Source organism: Syzygium oleosum, unplaced genomic scaffold (genome assembly GCF_021117445.2).
Source record: "Syzygium oleosum isolate NSW1041296 unplaced genomic scaffold, Sole_v2.1 Sole_v2.03, whole genome shotgun sequence".
NCBI lineage: Eukaryota > Viridiplantae > Streptophyta > Magnoliopsida > Myrtales > Myrtaceae > Syzygium > Syzygium oleosum.
The window spans coordinates 3,818,018-3,837,470 of record NW_026607487.1 but is presented as its reverse complement, the minus strand read 5'-3'; the positions used below and the strand labels follow the sequence as shown (position 1 = coordinate 3,837,470).

General features: G+C 37.8%; 1 protein-coding gene across 9 annotated transcripts in view; it reads right to left on the bottom strand.

Moving 5' to 3' along the window:
• The window catches only part of LOC115690992 (TMV resistance protein N-like), an 86,843-nt gene that overhangs the window by 2,887 nt on the left and 64,503 nt on the right, over positions 1–19,453 (bottom strand). The window contains exons 1-4 of one of the 9 annotated variants that reach the window (XM_056309138.1): positions 10,069–10,245; positions 5,196–5,790; positions 3,340–4,438; positions 18–329 (exon numbers count right to left, since the gene is read on the bottom strand). The exons of 7 other annotated variants lie outside the window; for them this stretch is intronic. In XM_056309138.1, coding sequence (XP_056165113.1) covers positions 18–329; positions 3,340–4,438; positions 5,196–5,749 — 1,965 coding nt within the window. In that variant the 5' untranslated portion in view covers positions 5,750–5,790; positions 10,069–10,245. Of the gene's footprint in view, positions 1–17; positions 330–3,339; positions 4,439–5,195; positions 5,791–10,068; positions 10,246–19,453 lie in introns of those variants that run through there. One more of the 9 variants, XM_056309137.1, reaches the window with a different exon arrangement.

Genomic DNA, 19,453 nt, shown 5'->3' with positions numbered 1-19,453 from the left:
TCTTTTCTCCGTCTTACCATAATTGAACTCCATCCTCTCCATTGTTCTGTGATCCAGGGTTCTGACAACTCTAGCACCACTAATTTCGGCAGACGCAAACTGGTTGCCGAAAAAGACCGTTTGTTAAATATGGTCAATCTTTTCTTTTTAGTGCCATGCCAGCGAAGCCATCTCAATTCAGAAAACAGTATGTCAAAGTTTCCACTTAAAGCCACACACTTCATATGAAGGAACCTTAAGCTTTGTAACTTTTTAAACTGTCTCTTTCTATATCTCCGGAAATAGCCAATGTCTTTGTGGAGACAAATTGCCTGAATCTTTTCAGTTCCCTGTGTATCAAATCAATCGATTAAGTATCTGGATAAGTATCTGATCTTTTAGTTTTTTTTTTTTAATTTTGGACTTGCGCAATTTGTCATTTTTCTACCCTTGCCATATCTAAATGTTGACACCTAAACTCCGATTCAATTTTTTTGATAATCTTTTGAAATTTAAATAATATTTTAATTTTGGCATTAAAATAAAAATAATAATATATCTTGCTTCTAAAAAATCTAAGACAAACGGACCTCAATGTTTTGCATATGGTTGTTTCCATAATTTTGGCACCATTTCTTTTGCGTCTCATAAGTAAAATAATACTGTTTGACTTTCCTTTTGAAACAGATCATTTAATTAGTAGACGATCATGGAAAAATCCCATATGGCTTTGATTGACTTTAATAAGAGAATGACGATAAGAATTGTGGAAGATATGGGGTGATGATGAAGAGGATGAGGGGTTTTACGCCATTAAGTTCTAATATCTGTTGTATATATGCTTAAAGTTATCATAAAAATCTACCTGAAGTTTGCATTTACATATCAAATACCACCCTACTTTAGGAACTTATAAACTTGCATATTGAATTTTGCCATTTCATATCAACTTGCATCCTGACAGCCCTTCTTTTCTACAGAAATCGCCAATTTTCCTTCGTACCCTTGTCCCAAAACAACCCATAACCCCTAACCCAAACTTCTCTCTCCTATCCCATCACCGGTTGGCTACCAACCCCTAGCTTATCGCCGCCGTCTCTGCCTCAGATATGGTCCAGAGTATGGTCTCTCATGGTCGCAGCCATGGGAGACTTGCATGTTCGATGACAAAGCTTGCTAGGCTCGTGCGAGCCCCACCTAGTTGACTTGAGCTATTGCGAGCTCCGTAAGAGAGAGAGGAGAAGACGAGGGGGTGTCGCGAGGGACATCAGCACCGGCATCGGGTGCCAGTGACAGCGGCGGAGAGAGGTGGATGAGAGAGACTGTAGTGGTGTGAGGTGGGTGAGGAGGGCGGGGAGGGAAAAGTTGGGTGTAGGATTTGGGTAGGGTTTGAACAAGGCCCGCGGTGTAGAGTTTGAGAGAAAAGAAATATGTATTAAGAAAAGTGAAAAGTGATAAGGAAAAGGCAATGGCAATGAAAGATAAAAATAAAGAGAAATAATAAAATTCTCATTTTATCATTCACTTAACCTAATCCACGAGATGAACAAGGTCAACCTAGGAGTGTCAAACGAGGGGTTCGGGTCAAATTTGAGGGTCAAATTTGAGTCAGGTTGAAAATAGCCCGACCCATATTGACCTATTTAACCTATTTTGACCCATATTTATGTAGTGTAAAATCTAGCGATCCATACCCGACTCGACTCGTATTCTAAAAGACTTTAATATAAAATCCAACTTAGAAAAAAACTTGTTTATTACAAATTTTTAGAAATATTTATATTGCTAAAAATTTTTATAAAAAAAATCATTTTTCAATATTTTTATATATCTTTATTTTATTTTATTTTAAAAAAAAAATCAAAGGTTTAATTATTTTTTCTTTTTCTTTTTCTTTTTTCAACTTTTTTTTTCCTTCTTCTTTGGCCGGTTGCCGGCCATGGCAATGGCTGATGACTGGCCACAGGTGAGCTTGGCCAAATCGGCAAGCTTCGAGCTGGAGCTCACCAGATCCTGGCGAACTCGAGTCTCGCCAGATCCTGGCGAACTCGAGTCTCGCCGACCTCTAGTGAGCTCGAAGCTCGCCAATATGGATGAGCTCGACCTTGCCGGCATCTGGCGAGCTTGAAGCTCGCCAATCTGGATGAGCTCGAGCTTGCCGATCTTTGGTGAGCCCGAAGCTTGCCGAACGAGCTCGAGCTTGCGATCTGGACGTGCTCGAGCTCGCCAATCTGGACGAGCTCGAGCTCGCCTATGGTCGATCGCCAGCCATTGCCACGGCCAATGATCGGCCAAAGAAGAAGGAAAAAGAAAAAGAAAGAAAAGAAAAGAAAAGAAAATTAAAAATTCGATTTTTTTAAATAATAAAAAATTATTTTTTCTTAAATGACATGTTATGATTCACTTAAGCTATTTAGCCTACACGTTAATAACTTAAATGGGTCGAATATGGGTTTGTTGCAAATCCATATAAACTTAGGCTTTAACATTGCAAACCCATTTTGACCTGTTTTCAAAATTTCAAGTGACCCATATTTAATTTGGGCACACTAAAAATGAGTTAATAAATGGGTTTCCGACTCATATTTCCACCTCTAGGTCAATCTAATACAACCTTAACAAAAATAATACGATTTTCTAAATTCAATTCTTAAGGGGTTTTCGCTATCATATCTATTAAGAGGAAAGATGAATGAGAAAATATAGATGTAACTAGTAAAGGGAAAGATAGGTATCTTCAAAATAAAAGAGGAGAAATAACATATTAAACATGGGTCCCAAATCTAGGGGCACCAAGTAAATTCGGCCGTAACAGAAAGTAAGCACCCGTAATTAGTGTAAATTTGACACCTCAATTTCAATGTTGATATTTTGTTTGATTATTAGTTATTAGAATTGGCACCTATTATCTATTATTATTGTGGACAAAGTGATCTTTAGTTATTTGATCTATGATGTTTATACTTCATGTCTATTTATTGTTGTAGTATTTCATATTGTCAATATTTTCAACTAAATACGAAAATTACACACTTTTAGTAAACAAGATTTTTAGTGAGGAATCGTAGTTAATTAATTTCGAACTTATTGTAAATTAAATTCTTGACATACATTATATACGTCATTGAATTTGAATATTTTGAGATATTCTATTTAGTAATCATCACGTGACTTTTTCATCCTTGGAGTATTTATGACACATTTACTTGTCACAATTGCTCTATGATGGACATGAATCATGAATGGACCTTTTTACTGAAAAGTAGAAGCATTTGTTCATACCAGAAAATATTAAAATAGATCTGATTAATATATGCAAATATTGGGGAGAGGGAAAGAAAAACGAGTGCCGTATGTTACCTTTCCTCCCATTAGTACTCCAGAGGCTTCCTTATTGTTCCATAATCTGCTACGTCTCTCAGGTGGTCCTTCTTGGCAAACAATATTTCTTCCAAGATCTCTCAGTTGATCATGCATCCTTAACTTACCATCATTCTCAATTTTTATTAAACACCTCAGCTTCAACTCTTCAATTCCTTGATTTGCATAAAATCCACAATCTTCCCACATGTACATGGCAAATTTGCTCTCTTTGCCAATAAAGAAACAAGCAATATCGAGAAAAATCTCCTGATGTCCTCGCTCTAATGCATCAAAACTTAACTTCAATATATTTTGGACATCTCTATTGGGTTCGTTTCTTAATTTTTCAAGCATATCTTGCCATACTTTTCGATTTGTTTTTCCGTACAAATATGAACCAATAACCTCTAGAGCCAAGGGAAGCCCACCCATAGTGGAAATGATATCACGAGAGATATCCTCAAAACCCTTCGAAGAATTATTCATACGAAATGCATGCTTGTTAAATAAAAGCAAAGAATGCTTCTCGTCTAAGTCATTCAATTCATACTTGTAGTCAACCTTGAATCTGGACTGATCAAGAATAGATTTATTTCTAGTTGTAACAATGATGATACTTCCCCAAGTAAACCAGTCAGGTTCTCTAGCCAAAGCATTTAAGTGATCCATGTGATCTATATCATCCAAAAGTATGAGAACCTTTTTTCCTTTGAATCTAGATTTGATCAAACTAATTCCATCATCAACTTTCATAATTTGATCTTTGATTCGCAATATATCCTTAAGTAGTTGATTTTGTAGATAAGGAATACCATTGCGATGAGCTGTTTCTCGAATATCTGGAAAAAAGCTATGATGCTCAAAGTTATTTGACAACTCGTTGTAGATGACCCTGGCGAGAGTCGTTTTACCGATCCCACCCATGCCATATATTCCAATCATTCGAGCAGCATTGGCAGGATTGTCTACCCAATTCCTGATTTCATTCAAATGATTGCCAATTCCAACTAAGTGCTCAGTAACATCAAGTTGAAAATCATGTCGCAACTTGCTAAGAACAATTTTGATGACTTTTTCCACTAATTCTCCTTCATGCCTGTCAAACAATGAATTCCCGATAACTTCGTGGTTATACTTAATCTCATCAAAAGACACACAAATTTGTGCAGGATGAATGGGGCCAATTAACATGCAAGATGTATTGGTTTTATAAATAACAGTGGATGATGATGGTGTAGCTGTCATTTCATTTTTTTTTCGCATCCTTTTCTGCCAGTAGGTAGATCTTGTTGAAATAGAAAAAAAAATGGTGGACCTGGCTCGTTAAGAGTCTTTAGAAGTATAATGTTTGGTATAAGGCTTCAGATAGGTTAAATTTTTTTTTTTTGGTTAAATAAAGTTTAAGAAGAGGGGTGGTTTCCCTGCTCCTTCGGCGGAAATCAAACTTAGACATGGTAAATGTGAAGTGTCTGATCCTTCAATTGAGCCAAGCCCTGTTGGCATAAGGTCTATTATATCTGGGGGTGATCAAGCTTTGGAAGACTGAGCATTTGAGTCCTTTCTAGGCATATTGTTTAGTGATTGATACTATTGGCTGGAGGGGTTGTCTTTTCTGTATCGGAGACAGTTGTAAAATTCTCGGGCACTATGGGATAGGTGTTAATGGTTTAGTTCTTAGGGGACATCTTGGCGAGTACTTGTGTTGTTGTCTTTGGGGCATTATGGTTGTTCATTGGGATATCCTGGCGATGTTTTGTGGGCTTGTAGGGAAAGTAGTTCATCCACATTTCATCACCTTTGTGCGAAATAAGAAAACTAACTTATAAAAAGAAGTTCAGGGGGAAGCAAAGTACCCGTTAGCAAAATTTTCAGATTCCCATCCATGTAACTCACTCACTTCTTTGAGTGCTCGTTTCCCTTCTTGAATATCCTTCTCATCAAAACGATTCTTATGCGAATGGAAGGCCTCCCCAAAACTTCCTTTTAGATACCGCACATCCGATGGGGCCACTTTGTAGAAAATGGGCAACACTAAGTGTGAGGTGCTCTTCTTGCAATCCATGATTTGAATAAGCTCACGGAGGCACCATTTGCTCGAAGCATAATTTTCAGAGATAATGGGGATGGAAATCTTGGATCGTTTGATCGTACTGAGAAGTCGTGAGCCAAATTCCTCGCCAATTGGGATGCTCTTATAGTCCATGAACACGAAAATCGTTTTAGTCCCTGCCTTGAGCAGTCCGCGATAGAGGTGATCAGTGAATGTCTTGCGTGTATCTGAGCCTTTGAAGCTCAAGTAGACATCGTATTGCTCGCCACCTCCTCCCATGGATATCGGAGAGACGGATGAAGGAGCGGATGCTCTCTCAGTGCTGTCTTTCTCTGCACTCTTCTTCCCTTTGTCCATGGCAGTCTAAGGGGGAAGGTGAAAGGAGTGATGCTTTTCTGCTGCATAAAAAGGGTTGATAACTAGTCTCTATGAACAAGCATGAGCATGAAATCTTCTAGCAAGAAAAAATTAACATGAATTTTGAGTTGATTAGTAATTGATTGACTAGGAGCAGTTGCAGATTCTTTTGGTCCTTATTTTGTCTTCTTTTGGACATCACCCTCAACTCAAGTCAAACTCGATGGATTGGTCCACTGACGAATAACGAGTATGCTAATTTCTTAATTGGGCTATAAAAAACTAGAGGCTGTGTACAAGCATATTGCACTCATATAAAAATATATGCATAGGTTCGGTTTTTATGTGGTTGTTGATAATCAGAATTTGATAAATCAGTTAAAAGTTAATAATTGAGTTGAAACGGAATCGGAAATATGTGAAAGATGTCAAGGAAGGACCAGCTAGTAATTATGGATGTGATCTTCTATGTTAATTTTGTTTAACATTTTTAAATGAAGTTGGAAATGTGAGCTAGATACAAACAAATGGTTGTTGCTAAATTTTCTTTTGTTTACTCCACATTGGCCCTACATGTTAATAATACATGTAAAATAAATTTATTTACTTTAAACTGATATGATATTACCGAGCTACTCTCTTCAAATTTTAAAAATTAAAAATTGATTGATATCTTGTCCATAGAATATGCAGATGACACCAAAGGAGCGGATGCTCCTCAGTGCTCTCTGTTTCTGCATTCTTTTTCTTCTTCATGAGATAATAGAGTACAAGCATACAGCGCAACAAGCACCGCAAAGGGACAACCAGAAACGAAACGGTGCATCCCTTTGTTTGCCTTTCTCTGACTTTGCCCTTTATCCATGTCAGTCTGAACGATTAGAAATTAGGTAATGATTTAATGGAAGAAGGAGAAGAAGATAAAAATCAGGGTTAATACCACGAAAAATCTTAAATTGATACAGTTATGATAAATTTAACTTAAATTAATTTTTTGACAACGAAAAATCTTAAATTTCTACACATGTGATAAATTTACCCCAAACTAATTTTTTGATCACCAAAAATCCCAAACCAATACACTTATTTCAAATTTATTCTATGTTAAATTAGATTAATACAACGAAAAATCATAAATTAGTACACCTTTAACAAATGGAGGTGTAAAACCCTAAACTAGTATACCCGTCAACTGTCACGTATCATTCAACTCAACAATTTGATGGTAAAATTTAACGAAAACTAATTAAGGGTAAATTTGTAACAGGTGTACCAGTTTGGGATTTTTCATGGTATTAACCCTCAAAATTACAAAAACAAGTTTTAAATCTATTGCCTTTGTGCCAATTTAATCATAAACCTTTTGAAAATTTGTCATTATAGTCCATCCGGTCAATTTTGATGGGAAATCACTGACATGAACCCCAATTGTCCTATGTGGCATAATCGGTGCTGATGTGGATAATTTTTATTAATTGTTTGGTTAATACCACAACAAATCCCAAACTAGTGCACCTATGACAAATTTACTCCAAACTAATTTTTTGATCACAAAAAACCCCAAGTTGGTACACATGCAACTTACACCAAACATTTTTTTTGACCACCAAATATCTCAAACTGGTACATTTGTAACAAATTTACCCTGCGTTAGTTTCCGTTGAATTAGATTAATATCACGAAAAATTACAAATGGTACACCTGTGACAAACAGAGGGTAAAATCCTAAATAGGTACACTCGCCAATTGCCACGTGTAATTCAATACGGTTATTTGATAGTAAAACTTAACGGAAATTAACGGAGGGTAAATTTGTCACGGATATACCAGTTTTGGGTTTTTGATAGTCAAAAAATTAGTTTGAGGTAAATTTGTCACGGGTGTACCAATTTATAGTTTTTCTTGATATTAACCCGTAATTTTTATATTTTATTTTACTTTCTTTCTTCTTCTTTTTTCTCCTTCTTCCTCCACTAGTCGTCAGGCCTCAGTGATGTCTGGCGACTGGCCAAAGGCAATGATCGACAAGGGTGACCCTCATCAAAGGCTAGTTTGGGGCTATCCTCAACAGTTTTGGGCGAGGCTCAATCTCGCTGGTTAGGACGGTGAGGTCGCCCTTCACCAAATCTCGGCAAGGTCGAGCTTGCCAGGATCTAGCAAGGGGTGGCCTCGCGGCCTTGCCTGAAGCTGGTGAGGCCGGCGAGCCTCACCCCTCGCTAGATCCAAGAAGGGGACCTCGCCTGAGGTTAGCGAGGGCGACCCTCACTGGTCGACGGCCATCGCCGAGACCTAACGATTGGTAGAGAAAGAATGAAAAAAGAATGAAAAAGGAAATAAAAATAAAAATTTTCAAAAAAATATTTTAAAAAAATTGTCCACATCTGCACCAACTGTGTCATACGAGACAATTGGCGTCTATGTCAGCGATTTTCAGTCAAAATTGGCCAGATGGACTACATTGACGAATTTTCAAAAGATTTAGGATTAAATTGACCAAATTAAAAGTTTTAGGTAAATTGGTATAAATACAATAAATTTAGGACTTTTTTGATAATTTTGCCAAGGAAGAAAATTAAGAAACGACCAAGGTTTTAGAAAATGGCGTTGAGTGAGTGTCCCCATTTGTGTTGGAGGGCCCAACTTGAGAATATCGTTGCAAAGATTTTGTGCTCCAATAAAATGGGCCTAGAATAGGATTATCGGCTAAATTTTTGATAAGTCAGATTAAATTGATTAATAGCACTTGGAAGAATGAATTAATTGTTTGTAACAAAAGAGGCGTAAGATATGGGTAATATAAAGCTAGGTGCATCTCCTAATGAGCGCACATAGTTCAATTTTATTTAATTATTCTCATGTATGTATGTCTGTCAAAAAAATAATTTAGTTTATTTTTTCGTACTACTGGATATCGTGTGCAAGATCTTAAGAAGTATCTTGCCATGGATTTTAGTATTTTTGTATCGTGATGATTGAAACTAGGGTTAATATCATGAAAAACCCAAACTGGTATATATGTGACAAATTTACCTAAAAATAATTTTTTGACAATCAAAAGCCCCAAACTGGTACATGTATGATAAATTTACCTTTCGTTAGTTTCCGTCAAAGTTTTGGATTTTTCGTGGTATTAACCCTATGGATTTGCGTGTGCACTTGCCACGTCACCATACCACGTCGCCATGGGTCATCCAGGTCAGCAAATTTAACGGTAAAATTAGACGAAAGCTTATGGAGGATAAATTTATCACAGGTGTGCCGATTTAGAGTTTTTGGTAATCAAAAAATTAGTTTGTGATAAATTTATCACATGTGTACCAGTTTAGGCTTTTTGATGGTCAAGTAATTAGTTTGAGATAAATTTATCAAATGTGTATCAATTTTGGATTTTTCATGATAGTAACCCTTAAAACTATCATTAGTTGAGAGCTGGTAAAAAGTAGCAATATAGTTAAGAATTATCAAACCTTTATATATTAGTTATTGTCGTTTTTTATGAACTGTACTTTTTTTTATTTACTCATTTAATATTTTTCTATCTTTTCAGGTAACAGGCTCCCTCAATATTCAATGCTTTGAAGGGAGAAAATGAGTGAGTGGTGAAAAGGGAATACTAGTGGTGAAAGGGAATATGCTTTTTAGGATCATCCGCTCCAATAATTTTAGGAAAACAAAATATTATTCATTTGGAGTGTTTCGTGGGGAGGTAAAATTGTTGAATAAAATATCATTAAGAAAAGACTCCTCTTAAGAACCTACCCTGTAATAGCCGTTTTCAGTTTTTGAAATCGGGAATCGAACCGACTGACGTTGAAACTGACAATTTCGCTTAAGAACCAGCCTACTCTTTTCTTTCTGGTTCATTTTTTTAATTAATTGGTGAAAGACCTTCATAGAGAGAGAAACCTCAGAATCCATCAAAAGGTGTTCCTTGGTTCCAGCAAAATCTTTCATTTTTGCGCACAATAGAATCTAGCGCGCTTGCAGGCCCAGTCAATCTAGTTTAACAAAGGATTAACACTGAATTACAATGCAAACGAACAATCAGACAGAGAGGCCATAGGATTAGTCACATCTAAACTCAGAAACAAAGGCTTTCCTTAATAACGAAACTCAAATCTGGGCTGGTGACATAGCAGCTTTGTGGGAAACAACCATTCGAAAGAGGGAAAGAAATCCCTCCTCAGCTATTCAGCAGCTGCCCACATCTCCAATAGACAAAAAGAGCCCCAAAACACACTAGTCCAGCCGGTTATTCTGATAATAAAGCGACGAACCAATAGAGACGACACACTAACGAGAGATGAAAGAGCGATTACCTTCCGGGAGCTCAGATGTGAAGAGAGGCGTGAAACCGGAGAGAGAAGAACCTAAACAAGCCTGGGCGACAACTCTCCAGTGGGCAAAGATCAAAGAAGGCGGGTGCGGACCAACGAGTAGACGATGGGCTCAAATTGTTCTGAGAGAGAGAGGTTGAATGTGAGACAGATAAAGTGAGAAATGAGAGACAGAGAGGGAGGCAGGGGAACCAAAACAACTTAAACCCCTGTTGCTGATTGTCCGGCAGCAATTAAATTGTTTTTTAAATGGCAAGCCAAGTCAATCATTTGGAGAAAACTTGAATTTCTAGTATCCTAAGGCTACATTTATACCATCCCGTGTTCGGATCCTACCCAACACAAGATAAAGTATATCAGGATAAAATTATTTCGCTAGGGAGGCGGGATAAAAGCTAGATAGGATTTCTTATATTCACGGTACAAACTCTTTTTCTCGAACAACGATCTTCTTAAATAATAAAACTAAAATAATAATAATTAAATATAAAGAATATTTGAATTCTAATATTGAAAAGAAAATTCAAATAACAAAAAATAATAAATTTCGTTTTTATTTATTCATATTATTATTTATAGATTTGAATTTCTTTCTACTCTATAATATATATTTTGTATAAGTATATTTAGTATCTATATTATTACATATTTTAGGTATAGTAGAATAGTTTATTATTTGATAAAATTTTTATTAAGGAATGGTGGAAAGGAATAAAAAAATAATAAAAAGAGATGGAAAAATAATAAAAATTAAGCAGAAGAAGCTGGATTTAAATGAATAAATTCAAACTTGAAAAGGATCTTTCCAATTCTCAAAGAATGAGAGGCAACGAAATTTCTAAAAATACCTACCATCTCCATCTCCTTCTCCTTTGGATCTCTAGTTCACGTTCAAGTTTCACCACTCTTCCATAGTTTTTTAGTTCACTTCAAAGCTCCACGAAAACGGCAAGAGAGTTGAAGCTTCTTCTCCATCGTAACTCTTTTTTTTCACATCAAAAGTCCACAAAAGTAGCAAGAGAGTCGAAACTCTTTTTCTTCCATAACTTTTTGATTCATGTTAAAGTTTCATAAAAGCAGCGAGAGAGTCAAAGTACTATACTTTTCGTAATCGCAAAAGGGAATGATCTTATTTTCTCTCTCTTACTAGATTTGGCAGTGAATTATAAAAGATTTTTACAATCTCCATTTGGATATTTTTAGGTTCATTTACACTGATATGTCGTAAATACCAAATAATGGACAAGGTAACATATGAAAATATCCGGTTTTATTACTGCGATTCACCAAACAAAAAAACTTTGAAAACAGCATGTTTTCTCCTGGAAGGGTTAGTAGATGGAAATGGGGAGGTAACTTTCCTTCCCATTAAATTAATAGTGAAGGAATTAAAGAACGTAGAAAATAAAAGCAGCTGAAAGAAATCAGCGCAGTGCGAGTGATGATGATGACAGCGGTGAAAACTCCATTGCAAGGAAGGTGGAAGCAGCCCCAACAGATTGAATTCCGATACTTCTCGTGCCACCACAATCATCTTCTTCTCACAAATAAAATTACGATGATTGTTTATGTTGCAAAATATTTAAAATTTAAATTCTGACTGAGTTAGTATTGTGAATACCATGCTTCGGGACATGTGAAGGCTCTAGATTTTGATTTGATCACACATCAGAGATAAAACCCTAGTTCCTCACGGGAAAATGGCCTAACACTGATAGTATGTCTTAAATGTTACCTGATGGGTCGTAGAAAGAAAGGGACAATCAGGAATGTTATGAGTTCTTTATTGAAAAACAAAATCCCTATAATTTCACAAATCCTAGGTAATGTCTTCATAATTTCAAAATGTTGGATGTAATTTTCCTCGGGAGACAAAAGTACAAGCAACCATTCTTGCGGGTATGTGGCCGCTTATCCAGTTTTCATCCTAGAGATTGTCACAGCAATAATCTTCGTAGCTGTCCCTCAAGAACCAGTCGGTGCTACTAGAAAACTTTAATATCATTTAAAAAGTAAGAATGAAAGAGTCACGAAGTGAAAGTGAAAGCAACGAACCTTTGATCTCATCGTCAAATATAAGCTATGGTGTGAAGGGGTTGAATTAAATTCAAAGCACCATGATCTCTCCGCCTCGTAATCTTGCAATAAACTCCAAACGGTCCGAGATGATCGATTTTGTGTAAATATTGATTGTGGCCAAAAAGAGATTATAACATGATTGATATTACAAGAGGAATATAATAAGAACAATGCACCTGGAGGAGTTTTTCTTTACTCAACAGATGCTTGCTCAATAATATTATAGTAAAAATAATAATAAAAACGACAATGCATCCTAGAAATTTAAGGAAAGGAAAATAGAATATCCAGAGAATACTCAAAAGTTGAAGACAAACTCAAGATCTCCAGTATCTTATGTTGTCTGAAGGAATGATGCCTCTTGACCCACCCAACACCACGACCTAGGCTCGGTCTGTCTCCTCCGTTTCTCTTTGGCAAAATTTTTTACGACAATTTCTACCGAAACTCCAAGGGAAAACCTTTAAAGAGACTATACGAAGCTGTATGCCCACCCACCACAAGCCCACAAAGAAAATGCACATTTTATTTGCAAAATATGTACTGCGGTGCTGTGGACGAAAAACAGTAAAGCCAAAGCCAATTAATTACCTTGATCATTTGCTAACATCGCGTTAATGTCAGTGGTCTTTCAAGAGTAAAGCCAAAGTCGTTCTTTTTGTTTTTACCGTTGGTCCACTAGAATCGTTCAGCTAATCAAGCAAAGCTATAACCTAATTTGTAATTTAATATGTATTTTGATGTAATCTCTAACACAATTTCTTGATAAAGAACCAAAAAAAGGTTACTACTCTAAAACTAGTCTAGTTCAAGCTTATATTTTTACGATTTTGACAAGTTGCCACTTGAAAAGATCTCATCTTGGGTTCTCTGTTTTGAGTATAGTCTTTAAGCTTGGACTTGAACCGGAATTTGGGAGCTTGCCCGCTTTGATCGATGGGCTTTATGAAAAATGTAATATTTGGGCCCATAAAAACCCAGCCATGTCTCTTAAAAGCCCAAGCCCAGCTAATTTATTTCTGCTTCAACAAATGAAGCGCAGAAGCCAGCAGAGTAAATGAAGAAAGCAGGAGAAGACGCACGACCGTGAAGAAGGAAAGACGGAAAGAAGAGAGGAGAGAGAAATTGACACGCATAGCCGACCTGGACATTCCAACTAGCCGAATCAACTATGAATCGCAACGCGTGGTAAGTATTCGAGCCAATTGTTCGTCTAATCGAAGTAATTTTGGAAGTTAGGGCTCATATTTCGGAGTTATGAGTTATTCGAGCGGCGAAGCCCGATTTTTGAGTCATTGAGCTGTGAATATATATAGAATTGGTAGTTTAGGGTGCTGCGAGGCCGTGAGATTTTACGGAACTAGATTTGGACTTTCGGTTTGCCGGATATGAATTTTCGAAGTTGGCCGCACAAGGTGAACAGTGCAAGACCAGTGACTTTTAGGCCGATTTTCGTCGGCTTTAGGCTCGATTTTGGGACGGCCAAGTTACGGTTCTTGTAGTGCTCTAAATGAGCTTTCTTTTGACTATAAGCTCACTTGGAATGGAGTTTGGTGGAGAAAGTTATAGCACAATTAAGTTTCGCGCTCAAGCTCCGTGTTGCGGACGGTTTGGATAATCGCTATGGATGAGCAATTTGTGGGCGCCTTTGAGTTGTCCTATTAACGTTTAAGCGTCGTTTAGCCGTTTCATAGTTATGGTAGCATTTTAGTTGATTTTGACGTCGATTCTCGTTTAATTGTTAGGATTATGAGATCGTCGATTCGAGTGAGTGTCATTGCTTGATTTTTGGGGATTCCAGGTGAGTGGTGCTATCTTTTCTATGAATTTATAAACTCATGTCTTGGAAGTAATAAAGTTTTGAGTATTGTATGAGTTAATAAGCATGTTTTGTGCATAAAAATCAAGATCGAGCAATTTCTACCATTTTGCATTTGAGAATGATTTGAAAAATGAATTATGAAAGGTGTCGAGAAAGTTATATATATGAACTGTTTTACGAACTAGTTTATGAAGGGTTCTAAAAGAGCTTGAGAAATACCATGTGAAATGTATTGTGAAGATTAAATGATGTGGTTTGTAAAACCAAAATGTGTTATTTATTCTGGATTGGCTTTGTGAATTGTGAAGAGTATTGTTGTGAGTTTGTGTTAGTGCTCAATATCACTGTGAGCTCAATGTGGGGCTTGTGGGTATGCGCATACTAGTCTAGGATATCATTGTGGGCCGAGCTACCGGCTTATAGTAGGTGGAGACCTTGCTAAGGGGGGAATCTTGGTCGCCTTATCACAAGGCGAGATGCGTGATCATGGTTTGATATTGAGCAATAGATTGGTTGATGGATAGACCATCGATGTGTTTTCTGCTGTGCTAGGGCAAATCCTTGAGAACGATGGCAGTGCGGCTGCGGCTCAAAAAGGATAATATCGGATCGGATTGAGGGATGACAGTGCGGCTGCGCCTCTACCCCGAACGAGGCCTTCTATGATGAGATTAGTTAATGGAATAGACCGTTGACGTGTGATTTGACGAGATTAATCAATGGACTTGACCATTGATGATTGAATTGTGATGGTGTATCAAATGAGTATTTTTTTTGGTTTGTATCAAGTTTTGTGAAAGGAAAATAACTCATATTTGATAGAATATGTATATGATATTGTGGATTTTAAATTATGAGTTTTTGGTATTGCTTTATGTATGCATAGTGGTTGCTCGATCTGCTTAGAAAAGATATACACTACTTACTGAGTTGTGGTTGCCCACCCCTATCTTTTCCTAATCTTTCTGGTTCCTTGGTTAGTAGCCAATAGAGCGAGGGCGATGTTGTTGGGACTTTTGGGAGTCGGATTTCTTGTGGTTTGAGGCTGCGTCCTTCGGGTGAAAGGACGGCCGTGTCACCCTTCATCATGAAAGGTTTTGGGGTGTGACAAAAAAGGTAGAATTGCTCGAGCCGTGGCATAAGCTTGGTGGATGAAATTTTAGTCAAAGGATTTAAGGCCAATGTGGAGTCGTTGCGAGTGGGCCGTGCAATGCTGCTAAGGCTGTCAGATTTCTAACGAATTCAACAGAAAGAGGCTGCAGGCTTCATCTGATCAAATGCAATGACACAAAGAGGCTGCAGAGTGCAGCTCACAGGCCTGACATCCCAAATGCTAAGAAACTTTACAGAAAGAAGCTGCAGGATGCAAAAGGCCGTTGCATTGATTAGGCAATGACTCGGAGACAACATTTTTTAGGGGCAAATTGCACGTACGAAATGCTGGTTTGGACTGATAATTTGGAACTACATTCTGGTCAAATGACATTTATATGGAATTGCACGTGATGTCTCTCTCATTCAGTATGTCTTATAGTCCCATTCTACTCTACTTCCTCTATTACTCATAATACTCCAAGTGTTAAATTATGACTCGAGTTTGAACTGTTTATGAAATTCAATTTGGGTGGATAAATATTTAAGTTTAATCGCAAAGGAAAATTCAAGAAAGGAGCTTCTGTTTCGGAGAAAAGCAGAAAAATATTTCTAGCACTACAGGATAAAAGATGGGCATACATATTTTACAATTTATATATTTCTTTTATGGGGTAAAAATGTCTTTGTAGGAGGGAAGGATTTTATTTTATTTTTTTGGTGGGTGTGGCTTGCAGAAGTCATACGAAAGAAAAGAGGAAATCCTCTGTGGGCCCCTCTCGCTTCCTGGTATAGCCGCACGATGAAGGATAAAATAAAATCAAAGGTTTCTTTGCCAGCAGTTTATAGCGCGCATTAGTCTTTTGTTACTAGGACATATGTTTCTTTTTAGGTCCAAATGATCATCAATCTGACTCAAAGAATGAGAGAGCCAAAGTGGTTAAGAAGATTTCAAGTTTGGTGGCGTCGCTACCAAATCCGAGGAGGAAACTCTGTATTCTTCATTCCTTCAAAGTTTGTGTCGGTTCATATGCGCTTGGACTTTCAGGCTTTTGAGGATCTAGTTTTAAGGAGCTTTTCATTTTCTAAGATATGTGCTATTGAATGGAGAAAGGTCGAAGAATCTAGGCTTCAATTGCAGAACTTGAGAAAAGAAATTGGTGAAGCAAAATCAGGATGAGTCTCTGAGACTTTAAGGTGTGAAGAGACAAAGAAAGAACTTGAATTAGAGAAGCAAAGAACAATGAAGGAGAGACGCATTTCTCCGTTCGATTCAAGTTCTGATATCGAGCTCCTCTGTTGCAGTCGGCTGTAGTTTTTCTTGCTCAACTCCGACAGAATTCTTGTAATTTTACGGAGTGTTCTTTGATGAGAGAAATTGTCTTGTTTGTCTAAAGACATTGATTTGGCATTCCAAGGTGCAGAAACGAAGGATGGTTTAGAGATATGGTGCATTGAGAATATTCACTTAGTTCGCATTCCAAGGGTTTCACATGGTAAATTCTATTTTGGGAGGAAGTTCAAGGCCGAGAAACAGAGAAGTTCTTGTCCTTCTTCAATCCATGCATTATACCCATCGAAGGAGTGTGCAAGTCAGAAATAGGAATTTCGAATGGGTAAAAGTACTGCATTAACTTGTTTGCATGCAAGGGAGAGCGTGTTGTTCATGTTAAAGAGATCGCATTTGATCGGTCATCCTTAAATCACTATGATGTGTTCATATTGGACACTTGCTTCAAAAATATTTCTTTTCAGTGGGTACAACTCTAGCATACAAGAAAGAGGTAGAGCTCTGGAAGTATTACATTAAGGAAAATAAGCATCATGGAAACTGTGAGGTGGCAACAATAGAGAATGGAAAGTTTGTTGGTGATGCTGATGTCGGTGAGTTTGGAAGTTTATTTGGTGGCTATGCTCCTATTCCTCGAGATTCACTATCTGCATTCCAAAAAGAGGAAATTATTCAATCTGTAAAATTTTTTTCAGTGTAAGATAATTACTCGGGGGAAACTATTTGAAGTGGCAAAGGAGCTATTGAACCAAGAATTGCTCGACACAGATAAGTGCTATTTGTTGGACTGTCATACTGAGATTTTTGTATGGATGGGCATGTGCACCTCAATGATGGAACGAAAGTCATTGATTTCAGCTCCAGAAGTTTTTCTCTGAAATGAGGGCAAATCAACAAAGACTCATGTGACCTTATTAACTGAAGGATTAGAAACTCCCAGTTTTTGGCCAAGTTACAAGTCTTAAGATCTGAACCTTCCAACAAAAATGGTAAAGTGTGTTAAAGTTCTCAAGAAATTCTACCAGACAAAAACAAAGGATTGAGATCATCTCATGGAAGCAAATGCAGGAACGGTGGCCGGATCTTATAAGAGGAATAGGTTGGTTTGGATACACCATGACTCTGTCCACGCGCCCAAGCCCCTGATGCACTTGAATGCCCTGTTATGTCAGATTTGTGGTGATACTGTTTGACTCACAGCCAATGATGATGCCTTTGTTGCTTGTAATGAGTGTGCATTCCCATTGTGCCGTCCCTGTAATGAGTACGAGAGGAAAGATGGTAATCAATGTTCGCCTCAGTGTATGACTCGCTACAAAAGGCACGAAGGGAGTCCTCAAGTGGAAGAAAATGGTATTGATGATTTAGAGAACCAGTCTAACTACACCCAAGGAAATGTCATGAGGCGCCAATGGCAAGGAGAAGATTCTGATCTCTCGTCTTCTTCTGGACATGAATCTCAACATCCAATCCCCCTTCTCACTAATGGGCTGCTAGTATACAGTGAAATCCCTCGTGCTACACCTAACAATCAATCTGTTTGGACAACATCTGGAACTTTGGTCCGTTCTGATGATAGGCATTCGGTTCATTCTATTGATCCTAGACCAGCCAGTTCCTGTGTGAATTGTGGACCCCTCAAGGGACTTGAACTCTTATGGCCATGAAAATGTTGATCGGAAAGAAAAAGTTGAAAGCTGGAAACTCAGGCAGAAAAATAACATTCCCCACATGACTAGTACATACCCAAAAGGAAAAGGAGACATAGAAGGAACTGGTTCTAATGGAGAAGAACTTCAGACGACCGACGATGCTTGTCTACCTTTGAGCCGCATGGTACCTATACCATCATCACAAAAAAAAAAAAGGGGGTGGCGGGCTCAGGCAATGAATGCCTAGGTTCGTGTTTCAGCTGTCCTTGCCGATGGAGCATTGGACAGAATAGGGTAATTAAAGAAGTCACTGACAAGGAGCAGGGATGAAGAGCAAAAAGTTGCTAGTTGAGAACATTGGCTGATTGCGTTTCTCGGAGGACTTGGATTGGAGTGTAGCAAGCTCAGGTCAAGTAAAGGCTTCCTTGAGCAGGAGTTCAGAATTATGATCGAGCAATTTATGATGCCGGAAAAAAAGAAAAAAAGATAAGCATGAGCTTCTAGAGATGAAGAACCTCTTAAAACAAAATCGGATCTAGGCAAGGCAGAGCAACAGCAAGAGGCACTAGAGATTGATACGAAAGTGATGCATGAGATACGGGTTGATGTGCAGATGGTTTACTAGCTTTTGCAGAAAGATAATTCCAACGGACTAGTCGAAAACCGAGCTTTGATGGAAAATATTACAGATTCGGAGGAATAGAAGCGTGTCCTTGAAGAGGAAAACTCTGCGATAATTCAAGAACTGAATTCTCTTGGTAATTTCTCTCCAGTTTTATAGAGCTTTGGAAGGAGAAAGCTGAAGAACTAAAAGCTCTTGCTGCTGAGCTTTGTGGCCTCCAAGTGATTAACAACGATCTAAGGGAGGGGATTGATATGCTGAGGAAGAGACTAGAGACATAATGGGCAGAAAAGTCACTCCTGGTTGACTCAATTGACGAGTTGGACAGAGTTCAATGAGGGAGAGACATCAATGATAAACTAAACCACCAAATTTTGATTGGCAACGATTTTTGAGAGAGGAGGCGAAGGAACTTTTGAAAGGAGACCAAAAAGTGGAGCTTTCATGGCTCTCGGCCATTGAACTGTGAAGAGTCAAGATTGGGTAGGGAAAATGTAAAAGAAGAAGAAGAAGAAGAAGAAGAAGAAGAAGAAAGTTATCTAAATTAAGGAAATAAAACAGAATATGGAACTCAAAACGAACATATTACATAATGAAATTGAGAAATACAGGATTCAAGAAGAGAATTTGAATTGCTGCAAGAGAGGAGCAATGAGTTTGAATTTTCGGAAAGGGGGAATGAGGCTGTAACTTTTATTTATTTATTTGGGCTGTGTTCGTTTGGGGAAAAATATTTTCCGGGTTTTCCGGTGGTCGGGGGCGGAAAATAACTTCCTGGGGAAAACGTTTTCCACTAATCAGGTAAATTC